This window comes from Trichosurus vulpecula, chromosome 1 (genome assembly GCF_011100635.1).
Source record: "Trichosurus vulpecula isolate mTriVul1 chromosome 1, mTriVul1.pri, whole genome shotgun sequence".
NCBI classification, from domain to species: Eukaryota; Metazoa; Chordata; class Mammalia; order Diprotodontia; family Phalangeridae; genus Trichosurus; species Trichosurus vulpecula.
Window position 1 is genome coordinate 19912471 of NC_050573.1, and position 25227 is coordinate 19937697.

At 48.7% G+C, this 25227-nt stretch overlaps 1 protein-coding gene across 1 annotated transcript in view; it reads right to left on the reverse strand.

Annotated features, from left to right (window-relative positions):
• MYO18B (myosin XVIIIB) overlaps positions 1 to 25227 on the reverse strand; it is a 361792-nt gene that overhangs the window by 213913 nt on the left and 122652 nt on the right. Inside the window, exons 15-20 of the mRNA XM_036737706.1 lie at positions 20610 to 20802; positions 18046 to 18126; positions 16091 to 16238; positions 11059 to 11218; positions 4847 to 5030; positions 3489 to 3684 (exon numbers count right to left, since the gene is read on the reverse strand). Coding sequence (XP_036593601.1) covers positions 3489 to 3684; positions 4847 to 5030; positions 11059 to 11218; positions 16091 to 16238; positions 18046 to 18126; positions 20610 to 20802 — 962 coding nt within the window. The remainder of the gene's footprint in view (positions 1 to 3488; positions 3685 to 4846; positions 5031 to 11058; positions 11219 to 16090; positions 16239 to 18045; positions 18127 to 20609; positions 20803 to 25227) is intronic.

The following is a 25227-nucleotide window of genomic DNA, read 5'->3' on the forward strand; positions in this document are numbered from 1 at the left end:
CAAAGGACTGTGGGCCGAGCTCCAATCAGAATGGGGACGAGCTCTTTTGTTAGAGGGAATGCCTGTACCCTGGGCAGGGACCAAGGACTACCCCAAGAAGCACAGAGCACCTACTATGCACAGAGCCCCGGGAGCTGGAATATAAGGTGTAGATTTGGCTCAGTGAGAGGACTGCTAACTCTGAGTCAGGGACCTGGGTTCAAATCCTACCTCTGACCTGACCTGGGTGACTTTGGGCATTTAGCACAAAGCCTGGCACATAACAAGGGATGAATACATGTGTGGTGATGTTCATAAAAGGAGAGGGCTGGATTTGGGGGCCTTGAGGCTCCCTCCAGCTGCGGACCTGTGAGCCTTGGGATTTCTTGGGGTGAGGCTTGAACAGGAAGACATCGCCACCCACCACCCAGATCATGGAACGCTCACTGGAGGAGGAAGCATTTGAACTGGGCTCTGAAGGGTGGGCATTTCAGTGTCAGCAAAAGCCCGGAGGCAGAAGGGCACGGCAGCGGGTGTTCAGCAGGGACAGGGGCTGTCCATGAGAAAAACCTGGAACATTAAGACAGTACCAGTGTTCTGAGGGCCTTGAAGAGCAGGCAAAAATTTAAACTTTTCTGGAGAAGCAGTAGGGACCCGCTGATGATTTTCGAGCACAGGAATGATGTGGCCAGGGTGGCTCTTCTTTCAAAGGGTCATTTGTGGAATCAAATCCAGGCTCACTGGGGACAATAATAGACGCTCCAATGTTTGTATAACAGACATTATCTCTTAGGATCTTCTCAGCAGCATAGTGAAATAGATGCTATGATTATCACCGTTTTGCAGATGAAGAAACTGAGGCAGAGAGCCTGGCCTGGCAGCCCACAGCTACCTTTTATGAAAGCTCCTTGAGGGCAGGACCAAGCACTTAACACGGTGCTAGGCACAGAGGTGGGAGAAGAAGGCCTTGAACCCAGGTGTCTCTCTACTACGTACGCGATGCTACCGCCCCCCTGGATGGGTTTATTTTAATGTTTACTGAATGCTCCACATACAGAATCTCACGCGGACTTGAGGTAAACACTGCCAATATTCTTGTATCCATTTGACAAATGCGGAAACTGAGGGTCACAGAGGTGAAGGGAGATGCTCTTGATCCCATGGCTAGTGACCATATGGAGCAGGATTCGAACCTGACCCTGAGCCCCATGCCCTATCCTCCACACCGCCCTTCTCCCTGTTACTTTTCTTGGTAATAAATACCCTTCTCTCAATGCCCTGTGTCTGCAGTCTATGAACCAGCAGCCCCTTTCCTGCCTCCTTCCTTAGTCCAGAGGCTTCCGCAGACCATCGCTCTAGCATCTCCTGTGTCTATGGCTCCCAGTGGCCTTTGGGCAGGGGGATATTTCAGGCAATTCTGAAGGGAGAGCAGTGAGATTCGGCTAGATAGAGCAGCGGGTAATGCAGTCAGAGAGATCTGAGTTCAAGTCCAGCCTGATAATTACTAGGTCTGTGACCCTGGGCAAGTCACTTAATCTCTCTGCCTCAGTTTCCTTACCTATAAAATGGGGATAATAAGGTCACCTCCCTGATGGCGTTGTTGTGAGGTTCAAATGAGATAGTATTTCTAAAAGGTGCTTGGCCCTGGCACACAGTAGGCACCACAGAAAGCCTATGCCCTGGCACACAGTAGGCACCACAGAAAGCCTATGCCCTCGCTCCCCTCGCTTCCCTCCCCTTCCTGCCTCAGGTGGCCCCTCCAGCAGACAGCGGCCTCCACACCTGAGTGACGTAGCAGCGGCCCCAGGGGGCCATGCACCATTTCTCTGGCACCAGGCCCCGGCTGAATCAGCTGGGCAGGGGCGGCAGATGCTACCTCGAGCCAGCACTCAGCAATGCAGTGGGACTGGGCTAAGCACCAGCAAGGGGGAGGAAGACGGAGCTGTCCAGAGGCACAGGAGAAGGGACAGCATTCAGGGCCAGGGCTCCCTGGCTCTCTGAGCAATGCCATCTTCCCAAGGGATCCTATAAAAAAAGCTTCTGGAAGGGGGGTGGCAGAGAGCCAGAAACAGGGCAGGAACCCCAAGGGCTGGGGCACCCTTCTGGGAAAAGGTGACGATGGAGACTGTGCCTGTATGTGGGGAAATGCTGGAGGAGGAGGAAGGAAGGAAGGAAGGAAGGAAGGAAGGAAGGAAGGAAGGAAGGAAGGAAGGAAGGAAGGAAGGAAGGGTGAGAGGGAGGGAGGGAGGGAGGAAGGAAGGGAGGAAGGGAGGGAAGAGAGGAAGGGACGGAGGAAGGAAGGGAGGGAGGAAGGAAGAAAGAAAGGAAGGAAGGAAGGAAGGAAGGAAGGAAGGAAGGAAGGAAGGAAGGAAGGAAGGAAGGAAGGAAGGAAGGGAAGGAGGGAAGGAAGGAAGGAAGGAAGGAAGGAAGGAAGGAAGGAAGGAAGGAAGGAAGGAAGGAAGGAAGGAAGGAATGATCCCAGAAGGCCCGAGAGGCAGGTGCAGGCTCTATCCCAGGCCTGACACTATCAGCTCAGGGAGCTCCATGGAAAGAATGCTGGCTTGGGGTCAGAATTCCTTGATTCCGGGTTCTGAGCTGGCACAAACTGCCAGAGTGACCCTGGATGAGTCACTGCCACCTCTCAGAGCCTTGGTTTCTTTATTTCCAAGATACACCTTATGTCTATTGTCAAGAAAATGTTTTATAAATCTTAAAGTGCTCCAGAAATGGGACATATTCTTGCTATTAGGTCCTAGCTCTGGCTGGACCAGTGTGCTGAACGAGATTGGGCAGGTGGCTCAGAACCCCTGGGCCCGTTTTCTCTTGTGTCAAGTCCAGATCCTGGTAGTCTTGTTTTAGAAGAATCTGGTCCAACCCACTCATTTTATAACTAAGGAGGAAAAGTGCCTTGTGTACACAAGTCACCAGGATTTCAGTGCAGAGCCTCTGATCTCACAGCCAGCCTTTCTTTCCCACAGTCCCACATTACCCAGGTGATTCCCACGGTTGTCGGTTATTCAATAAACAAACCTTCAACTCTGTGAAGGGCACAATGAGGAGACAGAAAGGCGATGGCGTCAGTGGACAGCAGCCCGGTGGCGAAGTGGACAGAGTACTGACTGGGCTTGGAGTTGGGAAGACCCTGGGTTCAAATCCTGTCCCACCTCCCTCATCAGCCTCACCTTCCTCTCTGTAAAACAGGAATGATAGCAGCCCTCTGCCAGACGTGGTCATTGTAAGGACCAGATGAGGTCACGCGTGTAAAGCCTTTTGGTAAATTTTAAAGCATTTACGGAAATCCTCATGGAGCTTTGTCTATTAGAAGAATGGCCTCAGCTTTCCAGACTGTAAGAAAAGTAGGCCAAGCTCAACATTCTCTGATGTCTTTTTCAGCCTGAACCTCCTGATCCCACTCATGAGCCTGCTTCGAAGGGCTGAAGGCTCCATACATGTCAGGGCCTCTTGGGGCTGGGGGATTCTCCCCATTGTTCCCAGAGCGGGCCACTTACCCATCCGGTGCAGCCTCAGGGCATCTAGGACCTGAGCCCCAGCAAGCTGGACCCTCAGGATGGAGATGTCCACGGGGTGCTCTCTGTGAGCTGGTTCCAGGTTGGTGCTCCCTCCTCTGTCCTCCAATCCTGATGTTGGGACCAGGCAATGGATGAAGTGCAGCTGGGATCTTTTGATCACATTGGTCAAAGCATCCTGGGGCACAGAAGAAGGAGAGACAGGTCAGGGCTGGCTGTGACTCACAGGAGGAGTTAATCAGAAGATTAGGGATGACTTTCAACTGGATTTTGTGTTAGGGATGGTATTCTGATGCAGAGATTAATGAGAGTCTCTGCCCGATGGGAACCTCGATTCCCAGCCCCCCTCACCATCCTGCAGACATCTCCACTGTCTCGCCAGAAGCTTCCTTGCCCTGCAGATGACTCTACCCTGACACACCCCCTCCCCACTCCAGAAGAGCGAGCCCTACTCTGGACCATCAGGAAAGGGTTCCACCTCACAAGCATTAGCTACGCTGTTCTCCCGCTCCCTAAAAACCATGCATCGAGACTCAAAGCCACCAAGACAACAAAGATGCCCCAGGCCGGAGAAAAAGCTAGAGGACATTTAGTTCAAACACCTCACTTTAAAGAAGGACAGCTGAAGCTGAGCCTTGCCCAAGGTTATATCGTGAGGTCAAGCCTGGCCTGGGACAACTCACGTCTTCTGACAACGGCTCGAGGTGAACCAGGAGGGACCGCGATGGCTGACAAGCCGAACCCAGACCCAGAAAGGAAACCTGCCTACATCACATCCACCAAGGGGTCATCCAGCCTCGTTATTATTGATAACAGTAACGGCTAGCATTGATGGAACTGAACTATAGAAATAAGGTCTCACTTGACCCTCACCTTGTGATGAGTCAGCTAGGTGGCACAGTGCATGGGCCTGGAGTCAGGAAGACTCGAGTTCAAATCTGGCCCCAGACATGTTCTAGTTGTGTGACCCTGGCCAAGTCATTTAACCTCTCCTGTCTCAGTTTCCTCACCTGTAAAAGGGGGGTCATAATAGCCCCTACTTCCTGGGGTTGTTGTGAGGATCAAATGAACTAATGATTGTAAAGCACTTAACATAATGCCAGAAAGTGTTGTGTAAAAGTTAGCTATTAGTCCTCTAATAGGGACCTTCAATGACCTAGTTTAAAGCAAGGTCTGATGGTAGAATTTCAGGCACTGTGGTGGTGACCAGATTTTTAACAGTAGGGAGGAGGGGGCTTCCTAGAGCCCCTCCCCTCCCACTCCCTGGTCAGCTGCTTCCTGCAGCCCAACATGAAAGGAGGAGAAGGAGAGGGATCGGGAAGCAGCTGTGGAGGACTCACCATCTGGAGGATGATCTGGGTGCACACAGCCTTCCTCTTCACGGCTGCTATGCTACTGGCAAACGTCTTCCTCACACAACCGACCCGATGCAAGGCCTGCTGGGAACAGCCCTCCATGCCAGTCACTGCCCGGCAGACCGGGGGCACTCTGGAGCGAGGCTGGAACAAGCTGCTGAGATCCTCCCTGGGGAGAAGAAAAGCAAGACCATCAGGCAGCTCCATGGAGGGATGAGAGAGAAGGATGGAGGATGAAGGACAGAGAACACCCTGAGCCAAGCAGGAAGCTTCCCCGCACTCCAGGCCTGGCTGCAGCCTCAGAAGGTTCCATCGGCAGGGAGGACTCTCAGGTCCCCAGTGGTCATGGCCAAGGCAGGGCACATAGTAGGAGCTTTACACTATGAAAAAGTACCTTCCGTCACAGCATCTGCTTATGAAACACTTCAAGGCCATATACCAAGTGTTTCACAGTTTACAACGTTCTTTGCCATTCACACCCTGGTTACTCAATCCCTCGGGCTCAGAGGAGGTAAAGGTCACATCCAAAGGCCCTCAGAAAGTCACAATGTGAGCTCTCAAGGTGGGTGGGGGGGCCATGTGGGATAACAGGGTTAGGGTAAAACTAGATTGTAGACCAGTAAAAAGCATCAGATTTGGAGTGAGAAGCCCTGGGTTCAGATCTCCTCTCAGCCGCTTACTGCTGTGTGACCTTAGGCAAGTCACACCACATCCTCGTCGGTAAAATGAAAAAGCTGAAGTCAGTGACCTCCAAGACTCCTTCCAATTCTAGATATTAATGATTTTTAACCACTCTGAGATTCAGTTTCCTCATCTGTAAAATTGGGGGAGGGCAACTGAACCAGATCGTCCCTAAAGCCCCCACCCACTCTAGATCTATCCGACCATCTCTCTGAGCTTCGGTTTCCTCATCTTTAAAAGAAGGGATTGGCCTCAGTTTCCCCATTTGTAAATTGAGTCGTGATTGAAGCAGATGGTTCACCCAAAGTCTTTCCCAGCTCTAGATTTATGTTCCTGTGACCTCTCTAGACTCCAGTTTCTTTATCTGTAAAATGGAAAGATGGGTCTGAACAGCCTCCAAGGCGCCTTCCAGCTTTAATCCATTGTAGGACACAGCCCACCCCACCCCAGGCCCTAGTCCTGCCCTGGCTCTCCGCTAGGGGGCACAAAAGTCTTCCATCTCCTACTGGTACAGGGTGTCCCTCCCACAGACTGGAAGCACCTGGAAGGCAGGGGCTGGTTCACTTTATTTTTTTTTGTCTTTCTATCCATAGGGCTGAGCCCAGTGCCTGGCATACAGCAGGAGCTTAATGAATGCTGGTTGACTTGAACTGGCTGAGCTATCAGAGGAGCCAGACCATGACCCAAGCAACGTCAGCAACAACAACAAAGGCAAAAGTAACAATACCAACCTTCTGGTCCTGACCTGGGGTGTGAGAGCTCCGGGTGAGAAAAAACCCTTCACGGAGGCAAAATGAAACCTCACCTGGAGCTCAGAGGCCTGTCCAGTCACTGCCTGGAGCGTCACAAGGTTAAGCACCTTGCTCAGTCAGCCCGTATGTGTCAGGGGCAGATTTAGAATCCAGGTCTTCCACTCTCAGGCCGGCTCCCTAGCCACTGCTCCACACTGCCCCCTAGTGGCGTAAAGTCGACATTTACACATTTTGCGCCTTACTACCTTATCACCTTGGCTCCCTGTGGCAATTATGAGAACACAGGTATTATTATCCCCGTTGTACAAATGCAGCAAGTGAGGCTCAGGGCAGCTAACTGATTTTGGTCCATAGATAGACAGCCAAGAAGAATCAGGGTTTGGACATTCTCTCTCTCTCTCTCTCTCTCTCTCTCTCTCTCTCTCTCTCTCTCTCTCCCTCTCCCTCCCTCTCTCTCTCTCTTTCCCTCTGTTGCTCTGTCTCTGTTTCTCTCTGTCTCTCCCTCCCTCTGTCTCTCCCTCCCTCCCTCCATCTCTCTCTCTCTCTCTCTCTCTCTCTCTCTCTCTCTCTCTCTCTCTCTTCCTCCCTCCCTCTCTGTCTCTGTCTTCTCTCTGTGTGTCTCTCTGTCTCTCTCTCTCTGTGTCTCTCTCTGTCTCACACACACACACACACACACACACACATGCAGGAGAGAGAGAGAGAGAGGAACATGCACCTAGAGCTTGAAGCTCTCTTAGAGACCTTCTAATTTCAACTTCCTTCTTTTACAGATGGGGAAATGGAAGCCCAGACTTGCTGAAGAATTCCCACTCAGATCTTGGGACTGAATTCAGCCCTGTCTCTACTGCACATCTCAACCCAGTTCTATCAGGACCATGATCCCAGTCCCCACAGGTAAGGTCCAAATGCTTCCTCTGGGTTACTACAGACCACCCTTTGTGCCTCACTTTCCCCATCTGTAAAAATGAGGGAACTAACGGGGTGATCTCCTATGAAAAGAGCAAAGACCTATGCACTGGTAAATTCTAAGAGATGGTATGTCCCTGCCAAAAGGAATCAGCAGGTGGCCCAGGGCTCCCATCTAGCCAAGGTTCACTCACGCCCAGAGATTATAATTAGCCCTCCTCCTCCTCTTCCTTGGGAGACACAATCTATCTCCATCTCCTGCCCCAAATGGCTATTAGGGTCATTAAGAAAATGAGTCTTCTCTAAATGAGCCGAAGGTGTTTTAATAGCAAGTTGGATGGATGGCAGATGTACGGAGACTAACAATGCCTGGGATCACATTTCATTTGAGATGCAGGAGCAGCAAGGCTGTGAGAGGAGGTGCTGGGCCAGAGAAGAGTCTGCCCTGATGGACAAGATGCCTGTGGCCTCATCTTTACAGGGTCAGAGGCCCAGAGCTGGAGCATGACCTGTCCAAGGTCACACAGTCAGTGACAGGTGGGATTGGGACCCAGGTTTTCCTGACCCCAGGCCCAGGGTTCTATCCACTGAGAAATCTAGCTGCCTTTGTTATGGTAGAGATAAAGATCCCAGAGAAACAAAGCCATTGCCTTCAAACCAAAGGAGCCAGTCTTGTGACCCAGTGCCCAGGAATCACCTTTGTACCTTAAAGTCAGCCTAGGAGAGCCAAGCAGTGGCTCTGTAAAACCAGCTTACTGGGTGACCTTAGGCCTATTCATTTCCCTTTGGGGGCTTCTGTTTGCCTCTTTGTAAAATGAGGCCCCTGGACTAGCTCTCTGGAGTCCCTTCCAACTCCAAAGTTCTCTATGATATTCACATTGGCAGCTGTAGCGCCCCCTGGCCTCTTCCTAACCCTCTGAGGTCACAGGGGCTGCTGGTAGCCACAAGCACACAGGGACAAAATAGGACATTCATCTGATTAGAGGAGCATTTAGTAAGTACTTGGGGCATATGTCAGATTCCATTCTTCTGCAAATACCCGCCCTGGGGCAAAGCTCGGATGGCCTTGTCTTGGTTACAGCTCCATTCCTCAGTGAGGGCAGGGACCAGAATCTCCTCTCTGTCTTTCTATCTCCAGCAGTCAGCACCTAACGAGCGCTTAATAGACATAGCAACTGAGAGATGGATTTTCTGCACTTACACCTGTACATCTCTGTCTCTTCCAATGGAACAGAAGCTCCCTGAGGGTCTGGAGTCTCTGTACTGTTAAATGCATCTATATCCCCAGTGCCCAGCACACAGTCAGTACTTAATAATAGTCTATTGATTGCATCTTAACCCCAGGATACAACAACAGGAGAGTGGGTGTATGTTTCTCAAGGGCAGAGGTCACTTTGTTTTTCTTTCTAGCACCATCACCCAGCACATAGTAGGCACTTAACAAATGCTGGTTGGCTGGTTGGTTGATTTCTCTTTGTAATAGTTCTCTTTGGCCACAGAATGTGTATCCACGTTATTAAAGATAGGATTCTTCATGGCCACCAAATGGTGACCTGTCCTCCTCCTGTCTCCCTCCCTCCCTCTCTCCCTCTCTCTTTCTTTCTCTCTCTCTCTCTCTCTCTCTCTCTCTCTCTCTCTCTCTCTCTCTCTCTCTCTCTCTCACACACACACACACACACACACACACACACACTTACATGTAATAAATATTTAAGATGTCATCTGGAGTACTGACAGCATCCAGACTTGAACCTAGGTCTTCCTGAATATCCAGGTACAGCGCTCTGATTACACCACACTGGCAGATGCAGATGGACAATTCTCTGCGACTCCAGAGCACTAAGTGACCTACCCGGGGTCATCCAGCCAGTCCCTACAATCAGCAGCACTGACGCGACGCTTCAAGGTTTAAAGCACTTTACAAACATGACATCATTCTGTCTTCACAACTGCCCTGAGAGGTGGGCACTCCAATGATCCCCATTTTACAGATGAGGAACCTGAGGCAGGAAGAGGTTAAGTGACTTGCCCCAGGTCACAAAGCTAGCATGCGTCTGAGGCTGGATTTGAACCCAGGTCCTCCTGACTCCAGGTTTAGCAGTCAGTCTGCTATTCCATATTACTTCTCTAGCACTATAAATAATTAACTCAATTCTTCTGAGCCTCAGTTTCCTTATCTGTAAAATGAGACAACGTTGAAGAGTAGGTGCTCATCTGCCCTGAGGAAGGGAGTTTCCTCACTGGGAGGTCCTTCCACCTGTGAAATCACATGTCCAGTTGTTGCAGTTCAATTGCTTCAGACTCTCTGTGACCCCATTTGGGGTTTTCTTGGCAGAGACACTGGAGTCCTTTAGCATTTCCTTCTCCAGCTCATTTTACAGATGAGGAAACTGAGGCAAACAGGACAAAGTGACTTGGCCAAGGTTACACAGCCAGTACGTGTCTGAGGCCGGATTTGAACTCAGGTCTTCCTGACTCCAAGTTCAGTGCTCTAACCACTGCACCACCTAGGCACCCCACAGGTCAAGTTCAAAATTTAAATTGGGAATTATGACCCTTGCCTTATGGCACCCTAGCGATCATCTGGTACAACCCCCTCCTTCCACAGGAAACTGTGAAACTAAGGAAACTGAGTCACCTAAAGTCAACCATGTACAGAAGTCACAGTGGTTGGAGAACTGGACTGAGTCAAGCAGACCCGAGTTCAATTCCTGACACAGATACTTACTAGCTGTGTGACCCTGGCCCAGTCACTCCACCGCTTCCTGCCTCAGTTTCCCCATCTTTAAAAGAGAGATAAGAGCGCCCTATTACTAGGATAAAATACAGATAATAAATAAATTAAATAGAGATAAGAAGAGTCCCTTCTGGTGTTCTCAAGAGGATCAAATGAAATCACATTTGGGGAGCACTTTGTAAACCTTAAAGCACTATAGAAATGTTAGCTATTATTACAGTTGTGGAAACTGAGGCCGAGAGAGAGGAAATGACTTGGTCAAGGTCACACAGTCACAGAAGCACATGATGGAAGCTGGAAGGGACTTGAGAGAGATCATCTCACAACTCAACCCCTTCATTTCCTTCATAGATGGAAAAACTGAGGCTGAGAAAAGGGGGCTTATTCCAACGTACAACAACAGAAGAGGAAACTGAGTCAGAGAGGGGTTGAATGACTTCCCTGGGGTCATGGAGTTATTGGCAGAGCCAGGACACCAGCCCGGTCTCTTCCCATGACACTGAAGTTTTCCTCCCTCACTCTCTGTTCCCAGAACCCCAGGACCACACTGGCCACAGTCCCCGTGGTGCCTGTCACCGATCAACCATCAGTTACAGCTACCCTTTCGTGATTCCCAGGGCCAAGTTCATCAGAAGCTCCATTCTGGTGGCTGGCACCTCTGAAATGGCCCGACCACTCAGCAGCCTACATTTTTTAATGCTACAAAACACATCATTTCAGCTTTATGATCCCTAGTTCCAAAATGTCCATAAATCCGATTCCAGCCACATCATCTCCTTTCAGATTTAATGAAAAGCAAGGGAAGAAAAGCCACATTTAGCTTTTTTTCTTCCCACCCCCCACAATCCCAAAAGGGCAGCTTTTCCCTCTGTCAGCTTCACTCTCGCCCTGGGGAAACATTTTACAAGTTTCAATCCAAGTGAAAGCTCTTTGTTTCATTAAGGAGAGACGTTATGCCCAGAATGGTTCTCATTTACCCAGCTATTATTGCTGGAGAAGCAGACAGAAGAGAGGGTGCTGATGAACCCCAGGAGCAGGCCAGGACTGCTCAGCGGCTGCCAGCTGGAGGCTATGCTGGTCCCCCCAACCCGGCTGGATCTCCCTCCATCCACAATCCTCACCTCGTAGACTGCTGCAGCACCTGACTGGCGTTCAGGGCCGACAGGTTGGGCTTGGCCTTCTGGATCCACCCGCTGAGATCATAGCGCACAGGGTCCCGGCCCAGCTGGTGGGAGATCTCAAACTGCAGGCCGTGCTCACACTTGCGGAAGGCAGGTGGTTCTGAAACAGGGAGACGGCCGCATCGGGCAGGGAAACACACGTCTAAGGCTTGCAAAGCTGTTGACTACTTTACATACCTCATCTCATTGGAGCCTGTGAAATCATTACTAAAGGTGACTAATAATTCCCATTTCATAGATGTGGCAACTGAGGTTCTGAGAAACCAGATGACCGCCCCAGGTGAGTCAACATGCATGTCAGAAGCAGGATTTGTTCCCAACCTTCTGAACTCCAAGCTCTCGATCCACAAATAACTTACACAGAACTGAATTTCCTGGATAACTGATCACCGCTTCCTCTGCCAAAACTTCTTTAATTTTAACCATTTTATGAAAATCTTTCTAAAACAGTTCATACTTCTAGAGCTGGGAGGGCCCTTGGAAGTATCTACTCCAATCTTTCATCTTACATGGGAGGAAACTGAGGCCCAGAGAGGTTAAATATGGAAGGAGCCAAGGAGCCAAGATATGAGCCCCAGGTCCTCTGACCTCCTCCTACCATACAACTCCTTTCCTTCTTAAATTGGCTGCTGCAGAGAATGCAAGGCAGGCACTCTAGTGTGGCGCCTATCCTCAGGGAGGATAAAGTCTACAAAGATTTAGACCAGAAACAAATGAACTAATGGGTGAATGAATGAACAAATGAATGAATGAACGAATGAACTAATGAATGAATGAATGAGTGAGTGAATGAATGAATGAAAAAGTATTAAGAGTGTACTGTGTGCCAAGCACTGTGCTAAGACTGGGGGATGCAAATAGAAAAAGATGACCCCTGCTCTCAAGCAGTTCATGCTCTAATTAGGGGGTAAATAAGAACTCTGGAGGAGAGTCACCCAAGCTCAAAACATCACAGTCACCCCTTACTCTTCCCTTTCCCTCCCCTGTACAACATCCCTTGACTCCATCCTCTTGTCTCCACCGAGTCCTAAGCCTTATCACTTCTCCATTGGACCATTGCTGTTCCACACTGACTGCTGTGCCTTCAGTCTCTCCCCCTTCCAGTCTCCCCTTCTCACGGCAGCCCAAATAACCCACCTAAGTCACACATTTGACCACATGCAGGACTTAGCACAGTGCCTGGCACACTTAATTAATGTGGATGGATGGATTGATGTTTTCGGCCTGTTGTTTAAGGCCTTCCTCACTGTAATTAATAATAACAATAAAGACAACAACAGCTAATGTGTATATAGTGCTCACTATGTGCCAGGAACTGTGCTAAAGGCTTTACAATCATCATCTCATTTGATCCTCATAACAACCCTGGGGGATGGGTTCATGCAATCTACATTCTAGTCAAATTCATTATCCATGCCCCAGCCTTCCCCTTGATCCTGTCCTCCTGTTTCCCTTCCTTTCAGGTTCTCCTCCGCTCCGTTCCATGCCCAGAATGCCCTTCCCCCTCCTCATTTCCTCTCTGAATTCTTTTCTTCCTTCAAATTTCACTTCAGGTGCCCCCTTCTCCAGGAAGCCTTCCCTGATTCCCACTGCTAAAAGGGTTTTCTCCTTCCTGAGATATACCTCAAGCACTCTTTCTGGCTCTTTATTTTGGCCCATTACTGTTTTTCTCCTTGTATAGACTCGACTCTTGGTCCCAGACAACTACCCACCAAGAATCTAAAACCCCTTTCAGCATCTTTTAAATCACTAGCATTCTGCTATTCTATAACAGTCTTAGCCTTCTTCCAACTTTTGTTAACTTTCTGGCTAAGGACAGTGGCTTATGGACACAGTTATGCACTAAAACATGCCAGCCTGCTCTTGTCAGGGAGAGGCTTGCTAGCCACTGCCTCTCGGTCGATATGAGCAGCAGATAGCCCTGAAAAACTGAAGCCTGGGAGCTAGCCAGGAACAGCTCTACAACTCTGGGATTAGAGAAGATGCTCAGGAGAAACAAGATGACAGATAGAGATAGAATCAATTCCCAGGAGGGAGAAGCTCATTGACATCACTAGAGGATATCAGCATCTCTGCAACATTTAAGATGTTACCCTGTGGTCTCCACAAGCTGTCTCTGGTCACAAGGTTTTCTGATGTGTTCCCCTTCACTCACCCTCCCTGGTTCTATGTCTTCCCTTCCAATGTGTTTCCTAGTCACCTATGTCCTCTGCACGCATGGTCTTCTTCACTAATCTGTGGGAAACTGTATTGTGGGAAATTGTATTGTGTATTGGGAATCTTTTCTTGTTTTTCTGTTTTGCTTTGCTGTGCTTTTGAGCAAATGGCTCATGTTTTGAACTGTGTCCTCCAGTTACTAATAAAAGTTAACACACTGGTGTGGGCTCATGAGATAGGGTGGTGGACCTACATAATACCTTGAACCTGTCTGCAGCAACTTTCCTATGGGCTTCCATAAAAGTGACCCTCAGGGACAGATGTATGAACAAAAAAAAGTAAAAAAAACCAGTGCTTATATAAGCCAGAGTATTTTAGGGAACTCCCATCAGGGGAGATTTGCAGAGACAAACTTGGGAAATGGGCTTCAAAGAGGTTTGAAATCACGCTGATGCAAAGGGATTTAATGGGAGAACCCTGTGCGTCTGGTTTGATTCAGGCAAGGGGCTTCATGCTAACTGGCCGACAGAATCTGTAGAACCTCCAGTCATCTTTGGACTCTAATTTTCTTCAAAGCCTGCCCATGAGCTTGTGAACAACAATCACTTTTCATAATAGGGCCATCCTCTTCCCAGAGCTGGGAGGATACTCCAACCTGCTGCAGGTGGCTTGTGGAGATGTGATGGAGATATGAGATGACGGGAAGGGGGAGGTGGGAGGAAGGCCTGGGCTAGGAGAGGTTCCCTGCCCCCCCCAAGAATGACCAACCTTCCAATGCCATCAACTTCTCCTTCCTTCAGGACAGTGCAGCCTGGCTTTGTGGAAGGCACTGAGGGAGGAGGTTGGTGAGCTTCGGCAGTCTGGATGGGCGTGCCAGCCGCTGAGCAGGTGGAGGTGCTCAGCCACACAGGGGCTCCCTAGAAAACCCTCCCTCTCCCTTGAAAGTACACCTTGTTTTACTCAGGCATTTTTCTACATGTTAATCAAATCCCTTCAAATGCCCTGGGGATAGTCAGTACTTATTGGAGCCCAGGGTCATAGAGCAAAAAAGAAATTCTTTGTTAAATTGAATCATCATCCCTGGGTGCATTTGCTCTTAAATCTGGCCGTTTATGGTAGTGTGGCTGGGAGTTCTGGGCCAGGAGTTTGGGGTTCAATTCTAACCTCACAAAAGTATTTGCTGCGTGATCCCCAATGAGTCATTTAGTTTTTCTGATCCTCAGTTTCCTAATCTGCAAAATGGAACGATGATACCTGTAGTACCAACCCCCTCTCTGCCCAAGGCTGTAAAGTGCTTCACAAACCTAAAAGACTGTGTAAATGTCTGTTATTATAGCAAGCACTTCCTCACGCGCTTTGCATATATTATCTCGTGTTCTCTCCTCACAATCGTGCCATCAGGAAGGTGCTCTTATCACCCTCATCTTCCAGAAGAGGAAACAGAGGTTTTGAAAGGTTAAGTGAGGTGCCCAGAGCCACACCACCCAGAAATACTAAGTAAGTGTATAAGGCAGAATTTGAACCCAGGACCCTCTTGACCCCAAGTCAGGCCACCACCTAGCTGTAATTGTCATCAGCCTCCTTAAATGCTATCTGGTAAAGCTTCCATTTAGGCTGACTTTGGAGCTTGCAACGACAAGCTGTTTCCTCTGTATCAATAATTAAACAAAAGGAAGTAGGGTACATTTTAACGGGGTCCTCTTTTCTACTCCACAAGGGACGTGTCCTTCCTTGGACCTGAGGCTGACCCTCAGAGAGCAGACAGACCGCTCCCCCGCCTCCAGTCCATCAACAAAAGTGTCACAGAATTCGGCCTTCCTCACTCAGCAGGATCTGTCCAAGCCGGAGCTCGGGGGAGCCCAAGGCACCTCAGAAACATCACGGGGCCTCTGAGCGTGACTTTAGTCTGCTCAAAAAGCCTCAGTGGCTCCCCATGGCCTCCGCTGGTGTCCGGCCTTTAAATCTGTCTTTGGCTCAGGAGTTTGAATTTGAACCTGAATTCAAGACTTGCCTCTAAGACTCACTACCTGAGAGACCACAGTCAAGTCACTTAATCTCCCCTAGCTTCTGACACCTCATTTGTCACATGATGAGCTCGGGGTCAGTGGCCTCTGAGCTCCCTCCCGGCCCTAGAGTCGGGGGTCCTACATCTTTGCGCAATCTTTCCATTGCACTCTCCCGGTGGAGGCAGCTGTGAGGGGCGGTGGCTTGAACCCCACCTCTGACACCAAAGGCGTGAACACAGACGGCTCACTGCCCCTCTCAGCCTCAGTTTCCTTCTCTGTAAAATGGGGACAAGAATATTGGTCATACTGAGCTCAATGAGTGATCAATAGAGCAATTTGTTAATTGGCTTTTTGATTTATTAAGGGCCTACTATGTGCCAGGCACTGTACTAAGTGCTTTAAATGCCATCTCCTTTGAGCCTCACAATAACCCTGGGAGATAGGTGATATTATTGTTCCCATGTTATAGACGAGGAAACTGAGGCAGACAATGCTGGAGGGACTTGCCCAAGGTCATACAGCTAAAGAAGTGTCTGAGGCTGGATTGGAACCCAGGTCTTCCTAACTCCAGGTCCAGCGCTCTATCCACTGTGTCACCTAGCTACCTAAATCTTCAGAAACCTGCTAGTGCCTCACCTGTTGTGAGTGAGTGATTTCAACTATATGAATCAAATGAATGAATGAATGAACAAATGAACGAATGAATAAATAAATGAATGAATGAATGAATGAATGAATGAATAATATTCTCTAGAGATGATGCCACCTAATAGTCATAGCTCTGCTCGGTTTCCCCCCTGCTCTCTTACCATCAGCACCAGCTTCCTTCTTCTCAAAGGCTAAACACAAGCGATCCATCACAGCATTGTCACCCGACCCCTCGATCCGGACCTCCTCATCCAGGACCCAGAGAAGGCCTTTGGGTTCCTCCGCTTGGCCCGCAACTGGAACACGCACCTGGTCGGGAGACACCACCACTCAACCATGCTGAGAGGGCCTAGGGATCAGGCTGCTCCCTATGGACTGGGGCTAAGTCTTTTTCCATCCTACCTCGGGAAGGACAGGTGGTGGTTTGGACTCCTGAGCATCAGGGATAGGAGCTTACAGTCTCCAACTTACATCCCACACCTTCTTTCCAAAATCATTTGTGGATTCATCAATGGAAAGTAGCCTTTTGTAATGTTCAGAGCTCCAGATCATGGGGACAATTCTCATAGCTAAATTTTCCCCAGGAACACTCAATTTCCTTAAAGCTTAAGTCAATAAAAGAATGAACCTTAAGATGTGAGGCTTTGTAATGATCTTCCAAGGTTTCAAAAGACAAGGTCACCTGAGATCAGTAGAAAGTTGTAAACCAGATACAGTGGCCAGCCCACAGGCATGACTGTGTGCACCAAATGGATAATTGGTTATTTTTTTTCAATTATACAGGCTTTTTCATACATCACTTTCATTTCCAAATATACTCCCACCCATGTCCCATTCAGGGATTCATCTCTTCTAACAAAGAATTAAAAAGAAAGAGGGAGGAAAAAAGCAATTAGCAAAAACTAACCAACGCAGCAGCTGAGTCTGAAAATCTATGCAATACCCAAAAGCTGGTTTGAAAGTTAGCAGCATCCCAATGGGATTCTGTTTCACATCTTTCACTTGGCTTCCTCACCAGACTCAGTCTGGACCAAATCTGTCATTCTCCCAAGCCAAATGAATGGAATCTGACTCGATGGCCCAGGTAACTTCCAGATGCAGTCAGAGATCTTGCGATTTAGAGCCGAAAGGAAGCTTAGAGGTCACCCTAGTCAATGTTATGGACGAGGAAACTGAAGCCCATAGAGCCTATGACTTGCCCAAGGTCACATGGGTCAAGGCAAAGCCAAGATACAGTCTCGCTTCCTCTGATCTCAGGCTCCTCATGATGCCTCATGAATCTCTTTCCACAGACACCCCAAGTTCTTTCCTTCAAATAAAATAGTGTCTCCTCCGGGAGGAAATTTTATTTCAAAGCAGTGGGAAAGTCATGGTTCACAGAACTGAAATTCAAGGCACAGCAAAGATCAGGGAACACAAGAAAGGAGAGAATGAATAACATTAGCAGAGCTTCAGCAGACTGAAAGAAAGTTGGAGAAGAGTAATAAAAATGTCAAGTGGGCAAAGAAGATTGATGGACAGTGGAAGACTTTAAATTGGCAGCTTAGCCAACCAGTGCCTAAAGTGAAGCTGAAAACTGTCTCCAGGAGACCCAGGGTTCTTCTAGGGTGCCCTGGCAAGGAGGGAGAGGGAAAAGGGAAATTTATGTATCATATGCTGATCACGAATGAATGAAAAAAAGGAATGAATGAGAAAGCATTTGTTAAGTGTTTAGTACACGCCAAGCATTGGGGGCAGAGATAGAAAACCCAGATGATTCTTAAAGGATTCTTGACCAGAGAGGGTATGCATCCATTGAGCAAAGGTAGGCAGAAAGAAATGCCACCTATTATGTCAGGCAAGATCAAAGGCCAATGCCCTGGACCACAAGATAGAAAGAAAACACCTTCTGATGCTTTGGTTTTGGCTCCTCCCAGGAGGAGAGGTGTCCCATTCCAAGACAGAGATAATATTTATACACCATGCACATGTGCACACACAGTGGGAAAATGGCACCAGGACTGCCTTAACGGACACCTGCAACCATGCCCACCCACTCAGTTGCATCATTTATCCCAACCATAACCAGTACAGAGCAACTACGAGAATTGAGACCCATGATGCCCAGCCTTCTCACCTGGGAGAGATTCTGGTCGATGATTGCCACTGTGGTCCTTGGGGAGAGCTCTGGGAGATCAAAGGGAACCACCACCTTTTCCTAGAAGACAGTATTTAAAAGTTGACTACATTGCAGAATCTCTGAACATCTGATAAGGATGCGCAATAACTTCTGGAGGACATCAAACGTGTGGCTCTCTTTGTCCCACTGGCTTTTGTGTCAATAGAGGTAGAGATCAAAGCTCCACCATGAGACATTTCTGATAGTGCCCTTTCCAAGCCCACCAGCATTAGGAGCCCCAAATGGCCACACTCTGTCTAAGCCTGTTGAAAAGTTCCCCCCACAACCACACACACCCTCCATCTTTGCTAACGCAGCTCAATTACCACCTCAATTACCACCCTAGGCCAAACTGAGCTTTTCCTTCTTATGGGCATCATACAGATCAGAGCTTCCTTTGTACCTCTCCTGGGTCATTACAGTGGGGTCTGTTGTTTGTTTCGCCATTGTTGGTACGAATGCCACTTTCCATCCCAAGCTTAATAATCCTAGTAATAATTTGTGGAGAGGCAACATGGAGAGCATTAGGGTGTTGGCCTTGAAGTCAGGAAGTTGTTGTTCAGTTGTATCTGACTCTTTGTGACCCATTTGGGGTTTTCCTGGCAAAGATACCAGAGCGGGTTTGCCATTTCCTTTCCAGCCCATTTTACAGATGAGGAAACTGAGGCAAAGAGGGTGAAGTGACTTACCCAGAGTCACACAGCTAAGTATCTGAGGTCAGATTTGAACTCTAGAAGATGTGTCTTCCTGATTCCAAGCCTAGTAGTCTGTCCACTGCACCACCTAGCGGCCCTAACTCCCACATAGGAACGGCTTCGTGCATTCCAGCTACAAACTCCCATTTAGAGACACGGGTCAAGGGGATATTGTAGCAGTCAGGCACCATTCCAGGTGCCCTGGGCAGATCCTTCCCTCTCTACTGATGCCTGCCCCTACACACGGTGGTTGGAACTCTGCCTTTTCCAAAGCCTTTTCATTTTCTTACCTGCCTAAGGTAGGTTCTCTCCTCCCAACAGAATGTAAGCTCCTTGTGGGCAGGGGCTGCTTTTAGCTCTGCCTTTATGTCTGCAGAGCTTAGAGGAGTACCTGGCTCAGAGTAAATGCTTAAGAGATGCTTACTGAATGTATTCCTAAATCCCATCAAGGAATGACCACAAGAGGACCCCTGTGATCTCTGCTCCTGGCTACACCCCATCTCCATCCCCCCAGAATCCTAAGGCAGGCTGGGTAGCCCCAGAGGCCCTGGGTTACTAGCTAATTCCACCGTAGGTAGTTTGGTTGGCCTCATTGGCCATCACTCCTAAAGGCCTAAACTGGCCTCGGGCAGTTATTTCTTATAGACAGCACACTTACTGAACTTGACTTATACCTAAAAACAATTGTGATGTGTTTGAAAAACTGCTATCTTTGTCCCCTGGCAAGTAAACACTGACTTTGTACCCCAAGGGTTCAGGGGATTCCAGGAGGATCTGATGAGGGCATTGGGGGGTTAAATGGCTTTTTGCTTGGACACCTACAAGATATCCATTGAGATAAATTAAGACAGGTGGCCCACTTGGGAAGCTGGGTAATGATCCCAGCCCTCCCAGGGCTCTAATGGGGTGCTCCCTCAGTCCTGGAACCTCCCTTTTCAGGGATCCCACACCCTGTGGGGGCTTTACCCAGGCAGACTGCCCACAGCTCCCGGTTGCAAGGCTGGAAGGAAATGGGAGAGACCCAAAAAGACAGCGCAGGAGCTCTAGATATACATTTGGATTCAGAAAGAGTCTTCCTGTTCAAAGGCTAACCAAGCAGAAAAAACCCACACGTCGCTAAACAAACAGCTGCCTCACTGGCCAGGCTGCCATCCTCAATGCCTCAAACCATGGGCACATCTCTTTTTACTCTGCTTTCTTAAATCAGTAATTAACTTAACCCAGGATCTCTGCACTCCCCAATCTGGGCCATGCCAACCCAGGGTTCTGGTATTGATTTAAGGAACACACCCCTTGGCTGGCTGAATATATGGGATGGAACCATATTGTGGGAAGTCAGAAAACTCTGTAAGGAAGGGTTGATATATAGTAAGTCAGTTTTACTGAACCATTTTTCTTTCTCAGCTACAAATAACAGTTCACTGTGGGAAAATGGAAGACAGGTGCATCTAGAGATAATTGGGATACAAAAGCAAATCACATCGACTAATTTTTTTTAAATTGGGCAGAGCAAGAAAAGAGTTTGATGCCATAAATAATAGGGAGCTATCATATGTTCTTGAACAAGGGAGTGGCGCTCAACATTCATTCAATAAACATTTATTTGGTACCTACTATACACCAGCTTCTGGGAATACAGGGAGAAAAAGGAATGATCCCTTGTCCTCAAGGAGTGTACATTCTTTTGGAAATGGAGTTTAAGGGAGAATCTGATGCCAGCAAAAAGCTTCCCACTCTTTCTCCTGGCTCATCCTGTTAGGAGGGCATCCTTAAAGACCCTCCACATCCTCCAGGGGCCTGTGGCTGAGGGTCTGCCCAGGACCTCACCTCCCTATACCGATCCAGCTCTGTCTCAAACTTCTTCCGAAAGAACAAGGTCTGTAGCCGTTCATGAACATAATTGTGGCAAAGCTCCTCAAATGTGGCCGCCCGCTCCTTCTTCTGGTGACGGGGGTTGTGGAAGCCCGGGTTGTCCACCACCATGATGGAGAACATGGAGAGGTGACTGGAAGCCAAGGACCTAGGGAAAGAGGAGAGAGGGAAGCATCGGCAGGAGTGTGGTGGCAGCCAAGGCCTCCACCATCGCTCTGGTGGAGGGAGCTTCCCCAGGGCCTTATGACTGGTCTCTCCCAAGTCCTTTCTGGCCCCCTCTGGCTTCTTCCAGGACTGTGCTGGGAAGCTCCCAGGTAAGTGATGGAGTTAGTCCTGAGAACACCAGGTGGCTTTGGCCCTAATACAAAGTCGGCCCTTGCAGGGCAATAACCACCTTCATTTCTAATGTCAGCCATCAGTGGCCCTGGCTATACTCATCCCAATTCTTCTCCCCTGGGAGCTCAGACCTGGGGGGAGGAGAGAGGAAAAGCCCAGCTAGCCTCTTGTGGGGCACGCTCCACAACCAGAGCTCTCCAAACCACTCTGGGCACGATGACCCAAGAATAAGGGTGCAGGGAGCAGGATGCCCATTTTACAAAACGGCAAAATAAAATCAGAACGAGGGGATACTTGGGTAGCCTCTTAAGCCTGGTAGGGTTCTTTACAGATATTATCTTCTTTGAGCCTTGGGACAGCCCTGCAAAGCAGGTACCAGAGATGCGGGAGGTAGGGAGAGACATGGCACTTATGATTTCATTGGCATAGGACAGCTAGGGGACTCGGTAGATAGAGCTCTGGATTTTGAGACCGGAAGACCTGAATTCAGATCCAGCCCCAGACACTCACTAGCTGTGTGACCCTGGGTAAGTCACTTAACCCTGTCTACCTCAGTTTCCTCATCTGTAAGACGAGGACAATACGAGTCCCTGCCTCCCAGGTTGTGGTAAGGATCAAATAAGATAAAGCACACCTCGAACCTTTAAAATCTTCGAGGACTATAGCAATGTAACTTATGGTTGTTGTTATCGAGTCTTCCTGACTTCAGTCCTGGTGCTCTGTGCACAATGGCTCCCCCCTAGCAGCCCAGGCAAGGCTATAGCATGGGCCAAGTCTTTAGTGGCCTGGGCATTGCCAATGTACAAAGACAGCCAGTGTCCTCAGGCTCCCCCCAGACCCGACCCTCGAGATGCACCAACCGACCCTGCCTTTGTAGGAAACAACTCCCGTTTCTTTTCTCCACCCGTCCTCGTGGCTTCCAAACTCATCCTGCCCTCCATTTCCTCAGGCTTTTCTTCAAGACTGATCAATCAACATTTTAGCCATCTTAATCGATGACGTAATAGACCATTGGGGCTGGGATTCATCACTGCAGATACAAACACAAAAGGGAGGCAGCCTACATTGGACCGGATAATAAGAATTATAATAATAAACAAACACTGAAAGGTTTAGCAGCCAAAAGAGCCAGGTTCAAATACCTGACATTTATAATGCATATTGGTGAAGTGATTACCTCACAACGACCCTAGGAGGCAGATTAAGCAAGCATGCTTCTTCTCATTTTACCGATGTGAAAATGGACCTGCCCAGCAGTCGAATGTCCGAGGCGGATTTCGAACACAGGTCCCTGGCTCAAAATCATACTGGCTCTTTGAGGCTGCTTGGAGACAGTGGCCTAAACCATACAAGCGGTATAGTGGTATTCCATTGGCGGAATTCCAGATACCAAGGCAAGCTAGTAAGGACAATATATTGAGGGGGTAGGCCTGCCATCATCCCTCAAATCCCAGCTGCCATTTCTAGGTACAACATGAGCCAGCTGATCCACCCAGGCTTCTCCTCTGGTGTTTCGGCCCAAAGCTAAGCCCATTAAAGGTGTGTTTCTCTGCATTATGATGAAGCTCACCCTCCAAACTAAGCCAGTGCATCTCCGGGCCTTGGGAGCAAGCTTGGCTTCATTCGCTCATTTCTAAATTTCTACATTTTTCATCAGCTCGTCAGGACAGGGAGACAGCCTGATGTCACAGTACTTGGGCTCAGGTAGCAATGAGCTGCATCTTACAGTGTGAGCTCCTTGAGGCCAGGGATTCTGCACGGGATTGAGCACGGGAGACCTCAGTTCAAATCTTGGTTCTGCTATGTGCAATGTGCGTGACCTTGGAAAAGTCATTTCCCTCTGTGCTTCAGTTTCCATCCCTGAAAATGGGGGAATTGAGTGAACTAACTCTAAGGGCACAGCACCTGGTGCATGTCAAAGAGGAGGGAAACTGAAGCCCAGAGAAGGACCTTGATCTGCCCAAGGTCACTCAGCTAGTGAATAGAAGAGCTAAGATAGGAATCTGGGTCCTGCTTCCAAAATAAGTGCTCTTCTTACCAACCCATATTGGCTCAGCTTACTGAATGAATGAATGAATGAATGAATGAATGAATGAATGAATGAATGAACATATGAGCACACGAACAACTGAATCTCTGTTGTCCTAAAGGACAATCGCCAGCCCCAGGGAGAGGCCCTCCGCAGACAACAAAGCCCTTGGAGGCCGATTCTGCTGATGCATCTTTGCAGCCTCTGACAAACGCTGTGATTTGGAAATTGTACTCCACGCTCCCGGTGATTTACCTCCGGTGATTTCCCGGCAGCTCGACAAAAGCAGCAGCATCTCCACGACTTTGTTGAAACATATGTTTTCTGGCCTGACGTGCTGGATCACTGTCAGAATTACTTAAAAGGCTAGAATGGGCCAGCGCCGAGGACATCACCAAAGTGAAGGCATCCTCCCAGCCTGGCCCCTGCAGCCTCCACCCTCTGAGACTTGGATGTAAAACTAGGTCACTTTCCTCTAAGACACAGTCATGGCTGAATGGTCTGTAATGGGCCCTGGGGCAAGCTGGGGCAGAAGAGAAAGAAGAACACAGCTGAGAAAGCTGGGCCGTAACCCTAGCTTTATCTGGGATATGCTATGTGACCTTGGAGAAAAGCATTTCACCTCTCTGGGCCTCAGTTTCCTTATCTCTTAAATGGGCATTTTAACACTTGCTCTACATCCCTGTGGAAATTTTTAGTAAATTGTGAGTGAGCATTAGAACCAGAGGCCAGTGAAGGGACAGTTACATAGATCACAGACTTTTTGCCAACCACCAACTACCAAGATATGTGTTTGGTTTTGGGGGAGGGGAGACAGAGAGAGAAAGGGGGAGGGAGGGAGGGAGAGAGAGAGAGAGAGAGAGAGAGAGAGAGAGAGAGAGAGAGAGAGAGAGAGAGAGAGGAGACAGAAGAGAGAGGAGAGAGAGAAAGAAGAGAGAGGAGAGAGAGAAATAAAAGAGGGTAGAGAGAGGGGGAAGAGAGAGGGAAAGACGGAGAGAGAGAGAGAGAAGAGAAGGGAAGAGAAGAGAAGAGAAGAGAAGAGAAGAGAAGATAAGAGAATAGAAGAGAAGATAAGAGAATATAACAGAAGAGAAGGGAAGTGAAGAGAAGGGAAGGTAAGGGAAGGGAAGGGAAAAGAAGAAGAAGAGAGGGAGAAGAGAGGGAGAAGAGAGAGAGAGAAAGGGAGAGAGATAGAGAGAGAATGTGTGAGAGAGAGAATGAAATTGAGACATAGGTAATAGAAAGAGGAAAGAGACTGGCCGGGCAGTAAGAGGAGATGGAAGAAGCCAATGGCCATGGCCATGGTACCCATAAAATGCTCAGAGGGCCTCAGAGAAGGCACTGGCCCATTGGATGGATTGCCTAGTGAGGAGGTGTGGGAAGACACAGACAAGAATGAATCACATGTGATGAGGGGGAGTGGATGGCTGGCATCTGCATGGGCAGAGGGATGACCCACACCAGTGAGCTCCCAGAGCATCCAGAGTAGAAAGCACTATGGAGATGAAAGGTGGAATGGGGCGGGGAGAGGCATTAATACAAAAACTATCACCAAGTAGGAGCTTTGGAGGAAATGCCTCCCTTTAATGTGGTCTAACTGGCCTCCTGCTTTCAGCCTCTCTTCTCTCTAGTCTATGCCCAAAAAAATGGCTAAATTGATATATTCAGAACCAAGGTCTATGTCTCCCCTCCTATTCAAATACCTTCAGTGGCTCCCTATTACTGCTATGATACAATGAAAGCTCTTCAGTCTGACATTTAAGACCCTTCACAGTCTTACCATGAACCACTTATTTCATATTACTCCCTTTCCTTACTGACCACTCCAGGCAAACAGGTCTGCTGGCTGTCCCCTCCCTCCCCCCACCAAAGAAGTAAACTCCTGGAGAGTGAGGGTGGTTTCATTTTTGTCCATATTTTGTCCTAGCACCCAGCTCAGTGCCTAGCATACAATAGGTGCTTAATAGATGGTAGATTGATTTTTCCATAAATAATATGCATTCCCCATCTCCACACTTTTGCACAAGCTCTCCCTCATGCTCTGGATGCTCTCTCTCCTCATGTCCACTTTGAAAAATTCCTCACTTTCTTTGAAGCTCAGCTCAAGCATCACCTTGAGTCACAGAGTTCTGGATGCCTCCAGCAGAGGTGGAGATAGGGGAGGAGTCAGTAGCCAGCAGACTATGGCATCCATCTGCTGGTGGGAGA